The sequence below is a fragment of the Falco naumanni genome, chromosome 6 (assembly GCF_017639655.2).
Source record: "Falco naumanni isolate bFalNau1 chromosome 6, bFalNau1.pat, whole genome shotgun sequence".
NCBI lineage: Eukaryota > Metazoa > Chordata > Aves > Falconiformes > Falconidae > Falco > Falco naumanni.
The window spans coordinates 25,341,752-25,359,137 of NC_054059.1; the positions used below are offsets into that span (position 1 = coordinate 25,341,752).

The following is a 17,386-nucleotide window of genomic DNA, read 5'->3' on the forward strand; positions in this document are numbered from 1 at the left end:
CCTCTCTGCTGTGTTCTGTTTCCAGCAGACATCTGCTAAGTTGAAGTCCCTCGCAAGAGAATGGCTAGTGATCTTATGACTCTGATCTTCTGACTCCTCCCAGTTCCCTCTAGAATGGTTCACCTGCCTCCTCATCCTGTTTGGACTGTCTATAACAGACTTCCACCAGGATATCTGCCTTGTTGGCCCTCCCCCTGATTCTTACCCATAAACACTCAACCCTGTTGTCACCCTCATTCAGCTCTAGGCAGTCAAAACACTCCCTGACGTTAAGGGCTACCCCACCACCTCTCCTTTGTAGCCTATCTCTTCAGAAGGGTTTGTAGCCATCCATTGCAGCACTTCAGGCATACGAATTATCCCACCATGTTTCCGTGATAGCGTTCATGCCATAGTCTTCCTGCTGCACGATGGCTTCCAGCTCCTCCCGTTTGTTGCCCGCGCTTTGGGCACTGGCAAGACACACCTCAGCTGTGCGGTTGATCTCTCCTCCAACCCTGGCATGCTGCCCCCAAGGCTCATCTCTAACAAGCTTGGGTTTATTCTCTTTCCCCTTTGGATCTCATTTAAAGCTCTCTCGATGAGCACTGCTAACCCCTGGCCTAGGATCCTTTTCCCACCTTTGGCACAGGTGAACCCCATCTGTAGCCAGCAGGCTTGCTGCCTTGTAAATTGAACCATGATCAAGAAAAACTAAATTTAGCCATTGACGCCAGACCTGGAGCCAGATATTGATCTGTGTGACTTTCTGAGTAAACGTCCTGTCGTTCCCTGCAACTGGCAGGACAGAAGAAAACTTCATTTGTGCTCCTGATCCCTCAACCAGTTGCCCCAAGCCTCTGAGGTCTCTTGAGTGCCCTCAGATTTCTTGTCATGTGGATTTCATCATTGCCCACTTGGAAGACCAGTAATGGATGGTGATCAGAGGGCTGTACCAGACAGGGGAGTTCTCTAGTGACATCCCTTACCCGAGCCCCAGGAGGCAGCGGCCTTCCCTGTGGGTTGGGGCCGCTCAGCATATTGGGCCCTCTGTTCCTCTTGGAGCGGAGTTGCCAGTGACATCCCCTTTCTTTACTTCCTAGCAAAGTTGGGTCTGTTTGATTTCATGTTAGAGAAGGTCTGTCTCCTGTTGTCTGGTGGCAAGTGCCTAAATAAGGAACATACTGCTAAGTATTTAGTTATTTGTGCTCTAGAAACTAATCTTGTACTGCACACCTTCTCATGAACTCTGTTACTAATTCTAGCACAAGGATTTTTGTACATGTGGCTGTGTTGCAACCGTAGGGATACACTAGTATGTGCTGCAATAGGCCAATGCTTTCAGATGGAGAGTGACAGTTAAAAAAACCCCACATATTTTATGTAATTTTATATATATATAAAATATATATATTTCTCTCAAAGTAGTATGAGTCTAGACATCACAACTATTATTTTAGCATATTTCATTAGGTGTATACTGCTTTTATGACTTCACTAATACCCGCTATAGTTGAAGTTGTAACAGAAATAAATGAAGGAATTGATACAAAAAATACTGAGGTTTCATTTTTATGTGTCCTTATTTACTCAAGCAGTGCTCTTGATTGGTTTCTTTTATTCTGCTTTGAAATTCAGATCACCATAAAGGAATCCTATCATACATGGTCTAGAACTGTCATTCCAATCCATGTTGTAAACCAGTTTTCGGTGCTGATGTCTAAGGTTAAATGTAATAAATCAATAATATTATTATTACATTTAATAAGCTTATAAAGTAGCAAAAGATGTAATAGAAAATTTGTCATATGTCCGTTGATGCAGAGACACTGTGTACTCATCCATAATTTTTCTCTAATACCTGGAAGAGGCATTTTACAGACATCTGAACTGTTGTGCAGTAGGGAGGACTATGTACAGTTCCAAGATCTACTGTTCTCTTAAGCTTGGTCCCGCTTCTGAGTGTTGGCCTGTGCCATAAGAAAGGACAGGCGTGGATTGGGGAAATTATCCTCTATGTGCTTTCCCAGTAAACATAGTGATGCCTCAACAGTGACGTTTGGCGACGTTGAGTTTATTGTCTTCCTTCCTTCTCTCTGACTTGGCCATGCTAGTAGCAGGCAGCCTTGCTGAAGATTCCTTTCCTTTTTCCTCAGCACAATTTTAGATGATGCTATAAATACCCCCTTGTTTTGTTTTTTTTTTATCCTCATCAGCTTTTGGTTAGTGGGAGAACTGTAGCAGATTGGGAAGTGGTGTGGGGGAAAAAAGAAAAATAATTGTGGTGTGTGGGGAGGCAGAAGGTATTAATCAAGGTAAAAACAAGAGCTAAAAGAAGAAATGCACAAACTAATGAAATTGTAGTGTGTACAGTACTCTTATCTATTAATAAATTTTGCAGGAAAACAGAAGATAAAAAAGACTCCAGTCATTGTTACATGTGGTACTGGCTTTCTCAGCTGCTGTGCCTGAACTTATACTTTCATGTCAGACTGCTTCAGTCTTGGCAGGTGCTCAGAAGAGTTCTTCGTGCAAGCTCATGTTGACAGTAACAAACATACTAAAGCCTCTAAAGAAACTGGTTTTCCAGTTATTTTATTTCAGTACTGTGTACATCTCTGTTGACTCTTACATTCACTATTTGTTCTTCTGTTGCTTCAGAGATACCTTCTACCTATGAAATCAGCTAGTACGACTTGAATAGATATCACTCAAGTGTTGTGGCTCCAGCTGGCTATTCAGAACAGTCAGACATGCATATACATTTTTTCTGAAGTAATACAGATATTTTAGTTAAGAACTGTATGTATACTTTTCCAGGGGTAGAGTGCTGCTAAAATATTTAATTGTGCTTTCTTTCCCAAGGCTGTGTAGTCTCAATGTAAACAGTACCAGCTTTATATAGTATTTCTTAAAAGTGAATGAGTAACTGATTTCTAAATTCTGTCGTACTACAGTTATCAGTAAGATTTACGGTGATCTCTTTGTGGTAGGGAAATTGTTGCAAGGTTTTTCTGCATTCTTTTCTTTTATGTTTTTATGTTTTCCTTGCTTTAGTGCAAATAACTTATTGAAAAAGTATTTTTGAAACCTTTCCAAACTAGATCTTAATTAAGAATATTCTTAAGTCACGTCCAATTAAATTGTAAGGAGGATGGAAACATGCAATTTCAGATAAAATTTTCAACATTTTTTTTCAGTGGTTACAAACATTTAGTTTCCTAGCTCTTTTTCAGTGTCTCCTGAATGAAAGTAATAAACAAAAGCTTGGAAACTTTTAAAGTGTACTTTTAATTGACAGTCAGTGAGACTATGATTCAAAGTTACAACATCATTATTCCTAAAAATCTCCTTATAAATTATTCAGATATGCTGGATTAGAAGTATGTAAAAGAGTGTGTGTCCATATAAATGAAAGGATATGCATCTCTGTGTATATGTATGTGTAAAGCAGAGTATCTTTCTGAAACTGGATTTTCAGTATTGCCCTTTTACCCAGTGAAGGAAGGGCTTGTTTCTTTGTTGGTTTTTTTGTTGGGTTTGTTTGGGTTTTTTTTACTGTTAGAAGATCCCACTTTATACTTTCAGTAATTTCTAATTTGCCGTACCGATGTTTTTTGGTATTTAAGATTTGTTGAATAAGCTGTAGAAGGTAGATGAGAAAGCATTTCTGGTTACTGATTTTGCAATAAGAAAATCCAAAGATAAAATGGCTAGCCATTGGAATCCTCTTTTTACTGCTCTAAAAGGGCTGCAGATGAGGGCTGCAGTTTGAATTTGATTGACATGAGGTGATGTTTATGTTATGACAGTTATGAAAATGTGCAGCTGTTCATAAAGAAATAGAAATGGAAATCTGTGGTCTTGGAAAATTCTACCTGATCTTACTATTTATTCCATCTGTTACCATGCTTTTGGAGTATCCATTTTCCTTTCAGCAGGCCTTTTTTCACTTTTTTGTTTTGCCTTTTGTATGCTGATAATATATACATGAATAAGATTAGTTCATCCCAAAGTGACAATCAAAAAACATACTCTTTGAAAAAATTTCCTCACTGTATTTAAAAGTGATAGCTCTGAAAATGATAGTCATAAAATTAAACCATTTTTCCATTATGATTTTTTTATAGATAAATTATGAAGCCTCTAAAAAGAAGCAGCAGAGGTCAACTCTAAATCATCAAGCTAGAATAAGACTTAAAAATTAAATTTCAATACATAGTAGTAATTGTAGGGTATCACCTTTTGTTGAAATCATCTAAGCTTAGTTGACGTGGTTTTGCTGTGTAAGAGGGCATTACTTCTTCAGAAATCTGAACCATGGAGAGCAAAATCCATTCTCCTGTGCTTTTAAGTAAACATTTTAATTACAGGATGTGCTGGCTTGTTTTGAATATTCCTTGACCTGTTGCCTTGTTAAATTCAGTAGTGAGTGAAATACAATAGAGGATATGGGTTTGATTCCAAATAGTTTTGTCAAAAGGCAGCGCATGTCAAAATCCAGTGTTTATATAAAATTATTCCTAGTGGGATTTCACAGGAATAAAAATGCCTACTTGTATAGGAACCTATTAAAAAGAAATGTGTTACATGTGTGCCTTAAATATGTGGCCTAACAGTAAACAGGTAGGTGAAACCTTTCAGACAACATAATATTCTTAATCTAACAATCACATGTATTTCTGTTACAGTTATAGTATTAATGTAGTCAATCTTACTTTCTTGGGATTTTTTTTTCCCCCTAGTGTAACTGTTTTTATTGAGGAAGGTATAGGGTTTTTTTTCCCTGCTGTCAATCTGTTTTTTAATAACATTTTTTATTCTGAATTCTACAACCCGCCTTTCAGAGCTTCATAACTCTATTAGTATTGATCGGCTAGTGTCATCAACAAATATAATTTACCTCTTCCCAACTGCTTTCTTGCTAACCTAGACAATGTAAAATGAAAATTCCAGTATTTTCTAAAATCTGACATGCCTTTTTTAACTCTTCACTCCTTTTTATTTGTCACCAGCTTCATATTAAAACGTTAAGGAATACTTATCAGAAAGCTAAACTTCCATGTCTTGCAAGATAGAGTGGAAGCTGTGTTTTTGTAGATTTGTGTGCAGTTTCTTTTTCTGTCATGTATTTTTGAGCAACAGGAATTAACTTCTCTGCACTGTTGTTTTTTCAGCAGAAAAAGGCTGGATTACAAGCCTTTGATGCAACATGATATGGTGATGTCATAGAACAGCAAATCCACAGGCTGTTGTTTAGACCAAAATTCTTAGTTCAGAATTAACTATTCCATGTCAGCACTTTCTGTGATTCTCTTTATTTTTTTGCTCTGATGTGGCTTTGATGAAGATTCATGGGACTCATATGACGGACTGCCTTTGCCTTTTTCATCTCCCGTTCACTCCATGGAGCTCTGCTGGGCTGTGTTTCAAACCCATTATGCTCACAATGTTCTCTTCCACCATGGTATGCACACAGGTCACCTTGCTGAGTCCTGTGAGAACAAAGGTTCATAACCATCCACCCTGTGAAAGGATTTTTAGTAACTTGTTGCTTCTTTCAGGCTCTTTCCTGATATTTTTGTTTCAGACAAGTTCAGAGTTCAAAGGTTCCATTTTCTTAGGTGGAGAAAATTAAAGATTTTGGATGCTGGTGACAATGCAGTAATAGAGGACTCAGTGGAGGTGGTAGTGTCAGTTTTTACACAACTGTTAACCAGTAGTTAAAGGATTATTTTGGCAAATAAATCTCTTCATATGCATTTTCTACTGCCATGTGTTTCTTCCTGAGAAGTGTGTATAAGTTGTATTAGCACTTTATATAAGTTGAACTAATAGAAAGCTTTACTAAATCTAAAGTAAATTTATGGTCATTTTTTTAAACCAGAATAAGAGTTTATCAATGTAGGGACTGAATTAGATATATTATTTATACCTCATATCATTTAACTAAAAAGAAGCTTACCTGGGGACAGGAACATATCTTGGAAATGTACTTAACTAGAAATCTTTGAGTCTCTTTTTTATAAACACGAGTATTTACGGAATACGTGTGAATGAGTGGCTTGCATAAATGCTGTGGGTTTTATCATGAGCAATTTGCTTGTCTGATTTGACTTGAAGTTACAAAGTACTGTTTACATGGAGTGGTAAGATAACCTTACCAGTGGTAAAAGCTTATTTCTTTTCTGTTTTCCCCAGTTAACACGCTTATGTGAGAGCATACATACAGTTTTGTCTGTCTGAAAAAAAATAAAAATTAAGGCTGCTATTTAGAAGGATTGCAAGTAAGCTGAGGAAGAAGGTAGAAACAGTTGGTGTTTCTGATTTTAAATGAAGTTCGCAGTCTGTTTAATAAGCAGTAAGTAATAGAAATTCACTGGATGAGTTTGCTGGGTGCTTACAGTAAAATTTCTTGCAGGGTACTAGTTATGTCAGGAGTTTCAAAAAGAAAGAGAAGAAAGAGATGATAGAGTTTTAGCTCCTGTGTGAAATAGTAATATACATTCTGGTTTGAAAAGTCATTACACTGACTGTACCATGGGCCAGCTTCCTTCTGATTTTGTTTGAGAGATCTGTCATCACCCTTGATGTACCTACTAAGGATCCTACTGGAATGCTTTTTGGTCACATGCTATGAACGAAGTACTAAGTGGTTGAGAAATAATATATTAATAAAGTACATTTTGAAGTAATATAGTTTTGAATGCCTATTACTGCTGAGTCTTTAGTTGTGATAGGAAATAAATCAGATTCTTATGGAGTCTCAGTTGGCCTGGAGTCGCATTCATCATTCTGACATACTCTGACACCACTTCTGATAATGTAGATTGGTAATGGGTTATTCCTTCCCCTTGCATGAATCATAATAGTGTGGCCTTACTCAGCAATATGTAAGATCAATACTTTACCAAGTATGCAATCCTAAAAAGTTTTACAAAAAATTATATACATTCTATAAAAATTGATAATGTGAAACATTTCCACTGCACTCCATTAACTACCCATCTATCTGTATGTTGAGCTGTTCTGTTACCATTTCAGATTTTCTGTATAAGTATTTATTGAGTTGACCTTTTGCTGCATTTGACAAGAGAATGTAATGATACAAAGTTGTTCAGAGTTGAAAATGCTAGAACACAGTCATTAACGAAAAATGTTGTGAAAACTTTAGATTCCTTTCATTTTATATCTCAGATTTTCCCAAAGCTTTACTGATGATCAGGACTTTTCCCTTTTTTACCTTTGCCTCAGAAATCCTGTTGAGCGCAGTAGTAGGTGCATGGTTCGTGTATTAGTAGTGAATTAAGACTCATGGTTTAACCCAGCCAATAACTAAGTGCCATGCAGCTGCTTGCTTGATCCCACCCTGGTAGGATGGGGAGGAGAATTGGAAAAAGGTAAAACCTCTGGGTTGAGATGAGAACATTTTAGTAATTGAAATAAAGTAATAATAATAATAGCAATAATAATAATAATTGTAATGAAGAGAGGGAGAGAGGAATAAAACCCAAGGGGGAAAAAGGCAAAGTGATGCGCAACACAGCTGCTCACCACCCACTGACCCAGTCAGTCCCTGAGCGGTGATCAGCCAGCCCCAGCCAACTTCCCCCAGTTTATATACTGAGAATGATGGAATATCCCTTTGGCTAGTTCGGGTCAGCTGTCCTGGCTCTTCTCTCTCCCAGCTTCTTGTGCGTCTGCTCGGAGCATGGGGAACTGAAAAGTCCTTGATTTAGAGTAAGCACTGCTTAGCAACAGCTAAAACATCAATGTGTTATCAACATTATTTTCATGCTAAATTCAAAGTGCAGCACTGTACCAGCTGCTAAGAAGAAAATTGATTCTATCCCGTTCAGAACCAGGACAACTACTTTCTCTGAAAGAACAGTACCAAACTAGCTGGTTTTAGGCACTCCTTTTTTTGGCAGGAGTGCTGTTGGATGCTGGGGTTAGAACTTGGTCGCCAGAGGGATGGTAGAGATGAAGCCACTTGTAGGTCACATTTGCTTCAGAAGTTTGCGGTGCAGGTTCTTAAGTTTGCTGTGTCTACAAAGCAATTTTTCTGTGGTGCTCTGGCACAGAATTTATGACTAAATTATTTTTGCCTACTTTTGCGTTATTGTTCACCCCCCACGCTTTGTGTATCTTCACTTGCCTCGTGCTAGGTACTAGTCAGGATATATACATAAAGTATTTCACCTCTTTTGTTACTGGTTGAATAACCTTTTACACTTAATAGAATTTCAAAGGCATTTTTGTTTTCTTAATCTTTATTCCACATATGATGATGCATGAAACTCATGTACATCCATTACGGGAACACAGCATTCCATAGGGAATAGTTAGCATCAGCAAAAGAGAATTTATGTAGATGTAAGTGGCTTACTCTGAAGGTCATAATTAGTGAATTTTGTGATTAAAATTTTGTCAACCTTTAAAAAAATGTCTAGAGGCAGTGACTCATTGTATATAGCATTTACCTTTTTGACATACAACAGGTGCAAAAATCTTTCTGAAAAGCTCCTGAGTCCTATTTTTTGAGAAAAGATGAGGCAAGAGGTGACTTGAGCAGGAAATCCCCTTAGAATATATCTAAAGTAAGCAAATATATTATATTAAAATACTGGAACTGTAGCACAGTATTTTGCAAGGCCTGTTTCCCATTATGCTAGCTCTGGTTTGTTTTTAATAGTAGCATTTAGTTTATGTTCAGTATTATTGTCTGTGTATCAGGATATGCAGTTATCTGAAAGCAAGATATTGCAGACGTTGGGCTTCCCTAAAGCTCCTGAATCTGCCCGTGAAGTCAGCCAGGATGCTTATAAAGTTAGAGGTTTGGGTCTTTGGTAAATACGGTAGCAACAACAACAACAACAATAATAATAGTAAACTAATGTGAAAAGGAAGGCTTATTTCTCCACAAATACTGCTTAAATTTCTTCCTCTATTCTTTGATGTTTTTAATAAACCAGAAAATACACAAAATACACCGTCTTTATGAAGAGTCAGTCTCATGGAATAGTCTTATTTAGTAACTCTTGTGTGGGAGATCTGGCATTAATTAACTAAAACTTGGACCAAGTGTCATCTTTAGAGCAATGGAATGGTCTGTGCTCAGCATAATGGACTCAGACCTTTACACAAACCTATAGATATTAACAGAAAAAAGAAACAAAACATTTTGTAATATACTTCAATTTCCCGGAGGAATTGATACATTTTTAGGTTTCATGTGTCTTATTTGTAAGTATTATTACTTTTGTTCTTCATTATGCTGTTTTTTATTTTTTACTCCTTTTGACTCAGTTTGGTTTCTTTTCTTACTTTTTGGTAATGTAGGGGCCCTTCATATCAGCTTTATTTGGAAAAGAATTACAGAGAAGTGGTTTTGCATGCCCTGGTCATACAACTTTTTCACAAGCATACTTTTAAGGCCAATAGTTTCATGTTATTTTATCTGCACTGATTGTAAAATATGCATGGTTATGAAACATTAGGAACAGTCTTGTAGCTGCAACTTCAGTAAATACCATTTTTTCAATCCTTCATTTTAATTAGTTTATTAAAATCTTCAGTGAAACATTGTACTTCCATGCACAAATTGTTTTTGAAAATTTGAATAAGGTGCACTTTTTTCGTGCCTTCCAGGTTATGGTTCCATATGTGTTTATCTTTTTAAAACATTTTGCAATGTGTTTTAGCTGAGTAGTTTGCCGTTTTCTCATCTTTCACACGTTTCCTCAGGAGAAGAAATAGATAGTAACATAAAATGGACTTTGTGTCATGCACTCTAGTGAGAAATACCTTGTGTAATGTAGGCAAATCACAAACTGATCATTATAGCAAACACATCTAATACAATTAATTATGTTTCTAGGTTCTATGGTTCCTTTTTCCATGCGGATTTTATATGCCGAACTTCCTCAGTACCTAGGTAATCCTCAGGAATCACTTGACAGACTGCATAGTATGAAGATGATCTGCGCCAAGGTAACAGCTTCTCTATGCACTAACGTTTCTTAATGTTTTAAGAAATACATTGTATTATCCTATAATAACAATATGATAATGATATGAAAAATAAAATAAACAATAAACATTGTTTCAACGATTATATTTTTTACTCGATCTTGATACAAATAAAGAACTCACTAATAGAAATAATTAAGCACCTCTTCCATTTTAAGTTTTATCCTTTTCTCTTCTCCTCTGTGGTAGCTCTGATAAAATGAGTAGAACGGTGGACAGTCTAGTTCTCTCACTTTCGTGCATTTGCCAGGGGACACTAAGGACAGTAAGCAGATGTGTTTGAGGGCAAGTAGGTGAGCTTTCTTCCCTCACTCAGCTGTGTCCAGCTAGCTCAGAACATAGTTGTTAATGATCTTGATCCTTCAGAAATAATTTGAAGAGCTCAGTTTGGGAACAACAGTCATTTGGGAATATAAATACAACCTGCTGAGTCTCTTTTGGGGGTTTTGTTTTCTTTTGTCAAGTGCTATAATACAAAATCATGGCCAGAATTACAAGATGGGATTTGTCAGTGCTGAAATTGGAGTGATGATGTTGTGAGTGCTAACCTTATCCACTAAACCCAACACCCTAACTGTTAAGCATTCATCCTCAAATGTTTTTTACAGAAATCTTTCCCAAGTAGTCTAATGCAACAGTGATTATGAAGAAATACAGCATTGTTGTTTTATCTGTGACATTTCAAAGTTCAAAGCCTATATAGGATAAATATATGTGATTAATTTTTATTTTCAGTATTCCTTAGAAGTTTCCTATTTACTCCTGAAAATAACTTGGATAACTGAAGGGATTTGATAATTGCCAATTGTATAGCTGTAATGACCTTACCTATATAAAATCAGCTTGCTTCTAGCACAGTAACAGTAAACAACCAAATGTTTAAAGTAAGAAAACCTAGTTATTTGTATTATGATGGAAAAAGGTGAAAGAGTTAGGTAATAAGAGATGAATGTGGCATTTGTTATGGAGTTGGAAAGAATTGGACACTGTTTCCGAACAGTTGAGGGACATACTTAGTTTGGCCAAGAAGTGCTGTTTTTTAGCACCTCACAAATGATGTCACCTGTTCATGATCATGTCATCTAATAATATTACGGGCAGGCTGTTCTCTCCAGCCTTGTCCTTTATGAGCAGTCGTCCTCAATTGGAAATAATCTTTTTCTTCCAGGAACTGCCATACTCCTCTGTTGCAGGATTTCACAGTGCTTCTACTGGTATTTGCCTGCCCTGGTCTGCAGCAGATCATCTGTTTCATACCTTGTTTTTATGTGATCTGGTATTAAGTGCTGCATTGTCTCCCCTTAGTCATGAAGGTGCCGCTAGATTCCATAAACTTAACTCATTTCTAAGATCCTTTATCCTGTAATGGAAAGAGAAAATTGTATGAATTTGAATGAGGAAGTGACTTCTGAGCAGGGCATTCATCAGCCATCTGGCTAACTTTATTGAAATGGCCATAATCTCAGTTATAGTGTGATCAGCTATGGTTCTCCACAGATTAGAGTTATTGGTCAATAGAGGACTGAAAGAAGAGGAAATTTACTCCCCCCACCCCTTCTTTACAAGGTCTTTAATGCAAGACCTTTAACTCACCTACAACCTTGAGGTGGCTCTGTCTGCTCTCTTTTCCATGAAGTGCGTATCCTTAGAGCATATAGAGTCTGCCAAGAAAGCTTTTAAACTATAATAGAAGATTTTGTTTGAACGTGAACTAGGCTGATTATTTGTTTAAATAAGAGAAAATGGGTGTGCTGGAGAACATGAAATAGAAATAAAGGAGATTTAAAAATTAATATATTCATGTCTGCCTGCCCGCTAAGTTCTTGAAGAACAGGTTCGTTTACTCATGTTCTTACTCCATCAATTGCTCATAGCCTAGGTCACTACAAATTCTGTATGATCTTCCCCTTGGGGAAAGCTGCTTTGTGGCTGGCTGCACATCTTCCACTAGCTTTTCAGAGGAGTCCCCTGTTCTCACTTGCTGTTGGTTCATGGATTGCCATCTCCTTTCTCTGCCTTCCTGTGCCTGAGTTTGCAAAGTTTCTCCCAGGTTAGTGTGTTCAGCTGCAGTCAGAAAGAGAACGATCTCCCTTTGCTTCTGAAAGCTTCCATTAGAGCCAGGATACCATAGCCAGGACAAGCCATTGTCTGTGCTGATGGATGCTCCTTTTTAAAGTAGAGTACACAGAAAACTACAAACCAACAAGTAAAACATACCGTCCTTCTCAAGGGAATATTTCTGATCGGTTATTCTAGACACCTCATTGCAGATTACTTCATTTATTTGCATTCAATTAAATACCTTGTCTGTTGGAGAAATTCAAAGACAACTATAGAAACAAGAGTGTGAAAAAGAGCAGCTTGTAAAGATAAATATGTTTTTAAAATACAGTTTTAAATTGGTGATAATTTAACCATTTGAAGTCAGGGTTGGCTGACAAAAAACATTGTTTGAATATATGTTTTGATTTTTGTATAAAATGCTGTTAGTGTAATACTCTCTATCTCACCTGGAATGTACAAGAATAAAGTTCATAACACTTTTAAAAACCCATGGCATAGCCAAGAAAATAATATAAAGGATGTATACTCATTAGTCTTAATATTTGTATATGACTCTTGGGAACCATTTGGGTTATAACAGAATTAATTGGGGAGCTTTCAACCAAAACCCTCTAGTGTTTTACTTCCCTGTTTTAAAAAGTGAAAAAATAATCTTTGGTCATCCATATTTACAGAAGGGCATACGAATAGTCATTATGTAAATGAGATGATCTTGGAGTCATAAAAGCTAGAAGAGAGAAAAGACCTATTAGCTCACCTAGTCTGTCTCTCTGCAGTGCAAGGTTGTTTTCTAGTTTTTAATGAGTGAACCTATGGAGCTGAGGCCACATCCCCTGGGAGGCTGTTCCAGGCTAATGCTAATGCATTCTTATCATAAGAAAATTTGTCTTTCTGTTTTGTTTCTCTTCCTTAATGTTATTCTGGTGGGGGGTTTTTTCCTATCTCATACTTCCTTTTAACCTGCTAAATTCCCTCTTGCTTTTTGTTGTACGCATTCTGCAGACTCTTTTCAACTTTGGATTAGCCATTTGACTTAAAGTTCTAACCATGTTTATTTTGTCACTGTTTTGGTAACTCGGTCTCTTCAGGCCCCATCTGCTTACATATTTCTGGTACCTGAAGCAGGATTGGAGGTTGAGTGCAAAAATATAGTTTTCATTTTCTCTGTAGAGGCAATAACATTTTAACATTTTCCAGTATTCCTGCATATTTGTAATCAAGATGTGGTTGGGTATTTTACATCTCTGTCTATAGGAACAGCTTTTGGGAAAGAAATAATCTGTAATGTCAAATGGGTATTATACCCTGCTGGAGGAATCCACTGAAATTATTACTGTCTCTGTTACTGCTGGTCTTCCCAACATGAATTGCCTCAGTGAGTTGTTGCCCTAGTAAGTCCACCTTGAAATAAATTGTTGCCAAGAAATAGCCAAGCAGTAAGAGTAACAATAGTAATTTAAATCACAAAAGGGTTTGTTCTTTTCAAGCATTCATTTAAAAACACAGACATGATCACTTTAGTGCTAGTAATGCTGAGGACATGCTAATAAATGCTTACCTGGAGACCAAAATGTGAAAAGAATGACAGTCAGGCTTAACCTAAACTCCTCCCTTGTTTGTGCATAAGCATCCTAGCTGATTGACAGAGAGCTCCTGGCAATGCACACATCTCATAGCACAGCCTATTTCACTTTTTAACCCTAATCCCTCAAATGGCAGAGCTGTTCTGGGCTCTTCTACCAGGTGGGTGGAGCAGTAGCAAGTGGGTTAACAGTCTTGCTTCCTAAAAAAGCCTCTGCAAAAGTGTTAGTTACCTCTGCACAACTTTTCAAAAATACTTCATGCCATTTGTCCATCAGCCGCTCCCTCTGAGTTCCATCACTCTCCTTCATGAGTAGTTATGTTCCTCCCTGGCCCTTCCCATACACATTCTTCGTATCTCCTGGTCTTCTGTTTTACTTCCAAAGTGATGAACTTTTGTCTTTTTTTGTTTAGGTTTGGTTAGATTTGGTTTTATTTTCATTTTCATTCAACTTCCAGTTCTGGCTCAGTTACTAAGGTCACATAAATATTCTGTTTCTCAAATGTTACTTCAGTCTAGAGGGTATTTGTCTTGACGCCTTGTTTGATGAATTTGCAGAAATGATGATGATCCTGCACCAGACCGAGTACCTAAAAAGCCACAATTACAGAATCACCAAAAAAAAGTTTATTTTGAGTAAGAAGCCAATGGTGGTGAAAAGCTGTGGAAGAAGAAATAAAATATTAAAAAGGGCTGTGTAAGAAACTAGGAATGCAAGTGGTCATGTGCGTAGGTTAGTAATTACAGTATACAGGCAATTGATAAAGAGTGAAACAGAAGGCTCTGAAGCAATATTAGCCAATGAAACTGTGCATTTATAAATATTCAAAGCAAGAAAAATCATGAGTCATGTGTAAAACTGGTGTCTTAAGTAAATGGCAGAAGTGTTCAATCATATTTCTCTTTATAATAGAAACAAGGATGTTTAGAGCTATCCCATGTGATATTGCTAGAATAAGCAGTTTACCATCTGTAGAGAAGTGGGCTGAGGGGATTTGCTAAAATTAAACATTTCATGTCAACTAACCCAGATAGCTTACACTGAGGAACTACCTGAATCATTAATGTTACTATTAAACAATTCTTGGAAAACTGCAGAAATGACCAAATACTGAAAAACTGCAGATGATATTCTTATACTTAAGAAGGGCAAAAGGAGATAAACCTAGGGAATAAAACAATTAGCCTTAAATCAGCACCGAGTTCTGCTTTAATTACGTTGAGCTTGAGGTGATGGCTAGATATCCCCAAGTAATGTCACAGAATAGTTAATGTAATACTCTAGTTGTATGCTAATATCTAATTTTTTTCTTTTTTCATGATGTTATTGACCATGTTTTCAGAGAAACCTGTTGTATTTTTAAATAGGACATCATGTCTCATTGATGAAGATACCTGGTTATCTTTAGACCATTTTGAGAGTAAGAACTTAGAGCCTTATTGTGAATGAGAAATGATCACTAGATATTTTCCAGGGAAAGAGAAAAAGCATGGGTTTAGACTGGACAGAAAACAGTAAGGTGGTTTTGGTTTGTGTGAGAGAAGAATTTTTTTCTCTGACAAGGTGCCTCATTATACGCTAGGCATTTAACACTGAAATGTGGTGCTTTGGTTTCCAAGTGATTTCTAAGTGGCTACACTGCTTTTGAAAGTGGGAGTGAGATGCAGTCTTGCAGGTGTGCCGCTGCCATCTCATAAATTGGCACCTATCAACTAAGCTGCAGTATCTACTGGCGTATGATTATAGCCTCTCAGAATCTGAGGTAAGGCAACTTAGCCTAGCCCTCTGTGAACGAGGTTTACACTAAATCATATTACTTTATATTTGTCACGGGCTAGCAATTTTATCAGGAAAATTACCCTGGCTCAGCTGGCATGTGGTAACTGCTGTCATTTCATTGTGTGTCTCTCCTTGCTCTTCGGTTCTTTTGCAGCTAAATTTATGGCATCTAACTTCAAGCTTTCAATCTACTCTGAAAAGAGCTTGGTGTCTCACAGGGCAGTTCCTTCCACCTCAAGATGTCTAAAATAGGTGGCATGAACTGGCCTCCTGGAAGTACCAATTTCACTTCATTGACTGTAGAAGACACCAACATGCTGTCTGAGGCCAGATTAAATCTACCTGTCTTTGCTTTGGAGGATTTCCTGTGTTGTTTTCAAGTGTTTGCTGAGAAAGCATTGAGCACAATTGGAATGCTTTGCCGGTGTAGGATTCTTATACTGACGGAAACTTCGAGCTGTGTGTTCAGCAGTGCACTCAGTCCCCGCAAGAGGCAACGCTTGTATTTCCCCAGTAGGCTAACCACAGCGGCTGATTACATACAGCAAGTGGGCTTTATTAATAGTTTTTTGAAGGAAATCTCAAGCATTGTTCTACAATCAAAGTTATGCATCTATAACAGGAGAAATGGGGTGATCTGTGGGAATCGGAAAACAAATTTGGAGGAACCATAATGGGATTAGAAAAGAGAAAGTTGACATGCATTTCAAACGGAACCTTACATACATATTTTAAAAGTGCTTAAGACAGAAGCTTCATTAAGTTTACGTTTTCATTCTTCCAATAAAACAACAAATGTTTCATTCACTCAACCATTTACATGATTTAAAATCTATAATAAATAAAAAGAAGCAATAAAACCCAAACTTTGAGAAGGAAATTGCAGGAAGAACTAAAAGGAGTACTTCATAAAGGACAAAAGGATGAAAGCGGAGCCCATACTTAGGGTGGGGGAGTCAAGAGGCAGTGGCTTTCTATGAAAAATCAGTTTGACTGGCTCTGTGGTCATGAATATTAATTCTCTGGTGAAGCATTTCATGTTTTGCTTAACAAAATATGTCCCTAGTGTGTTGACATTTCATGTTCTGTAGGTATCAGAAACCTGAACTCTTAATAATCTTCTACCATACAATGTCTTTCTTACTTTGTGCAGTTGATCTAGCTATGGTAATAATCAGTAATTTTGAACTGTACCTAGGTGGGGCATTCCTGCCTGAATTGGTTTACCTATGGAATGTCAATTGTAGATAATTTGCATTAAATATATAGTGCTGTTTAAACTCATGTTGGTTACTTCAAAAATTTACTACAGATACTAGAAAATTTGGAACAAGGCTTAGCTGAAGATGGAAGCATGACTAACATTACACAGGAGAACAGACAAGGTAGGTATTCTTTAAAACATTTTTTTCACAGGCGGTGTGTTTTTATCACTTGCCTAAGTATGCCAGAAGTTTTCACAAGACTGCCCTAGAGTTGTTAAAACAGTATTCTTGTAATCTCATAGCCTACTCAGCCTCTGAAATGATACACCTAGTACTTTATTTGCTGGAATTAATTTCACAGTTTTGCCCTTGATCAAACTGATGTACTAAATTCTTTTTTCCTACTTAGAAGAAACAAAGAACATGGCTGCTGTCCTTTATTGATGAATATATAAGTGCATTGCTGTCACAGCTAGATGGATGTTTCATCTTAAGCCTTGGCTGACTGGCTTCTCTTGATCCTCATGTCTGAAATCCACCGTATTTTTTTAGATCAAACTGCCATTATACAAGGGCTGTAGTGGCCTAGGGTGCTGCTACGTAGGTGGCTGAGTCTCAGCGTAGCTGCATGGTACTTAGACTCCTGAAATAACTAAGTAACTTTTAGGAATAAGATTTAGATGATATCTGCATCATAATTTTGTTTATTTTATTTGCAATTATGTTTGTTTCCCAGTTCCTTCT

General features: G+C 37.2%; 1 protein-coding gene across 3 annotated transcripts in view; it reads left to right on the forward strand.

The window, feature by feature from the left end:
• TRAPPC12 (trafficking protein particle complex subunit 12) overlaps window positions 1–17,386 on the forward strand; it is a 61,677-nt gene that overhangs the window by 22,769 nt on the left and 21,522 nt on the right. For all 3 annotated transcript variants that reach the window (XM_040598775.1, XM_040598777.1, XM_040598776.1), the window contains exons 6-7: window positions 9,860–9,972; window positions 16,750–16,822. In XM_040598775.1, the coding sequence (XP_040454709.1) occupies window positions 9,860–9,972; window positions 16,750–16,822 (186 nt within the window). The remainder of the gene's footprint in view (window positions 1–9,859; window positions 9,973–16,749; window positions 16,823–17,386) is intronic.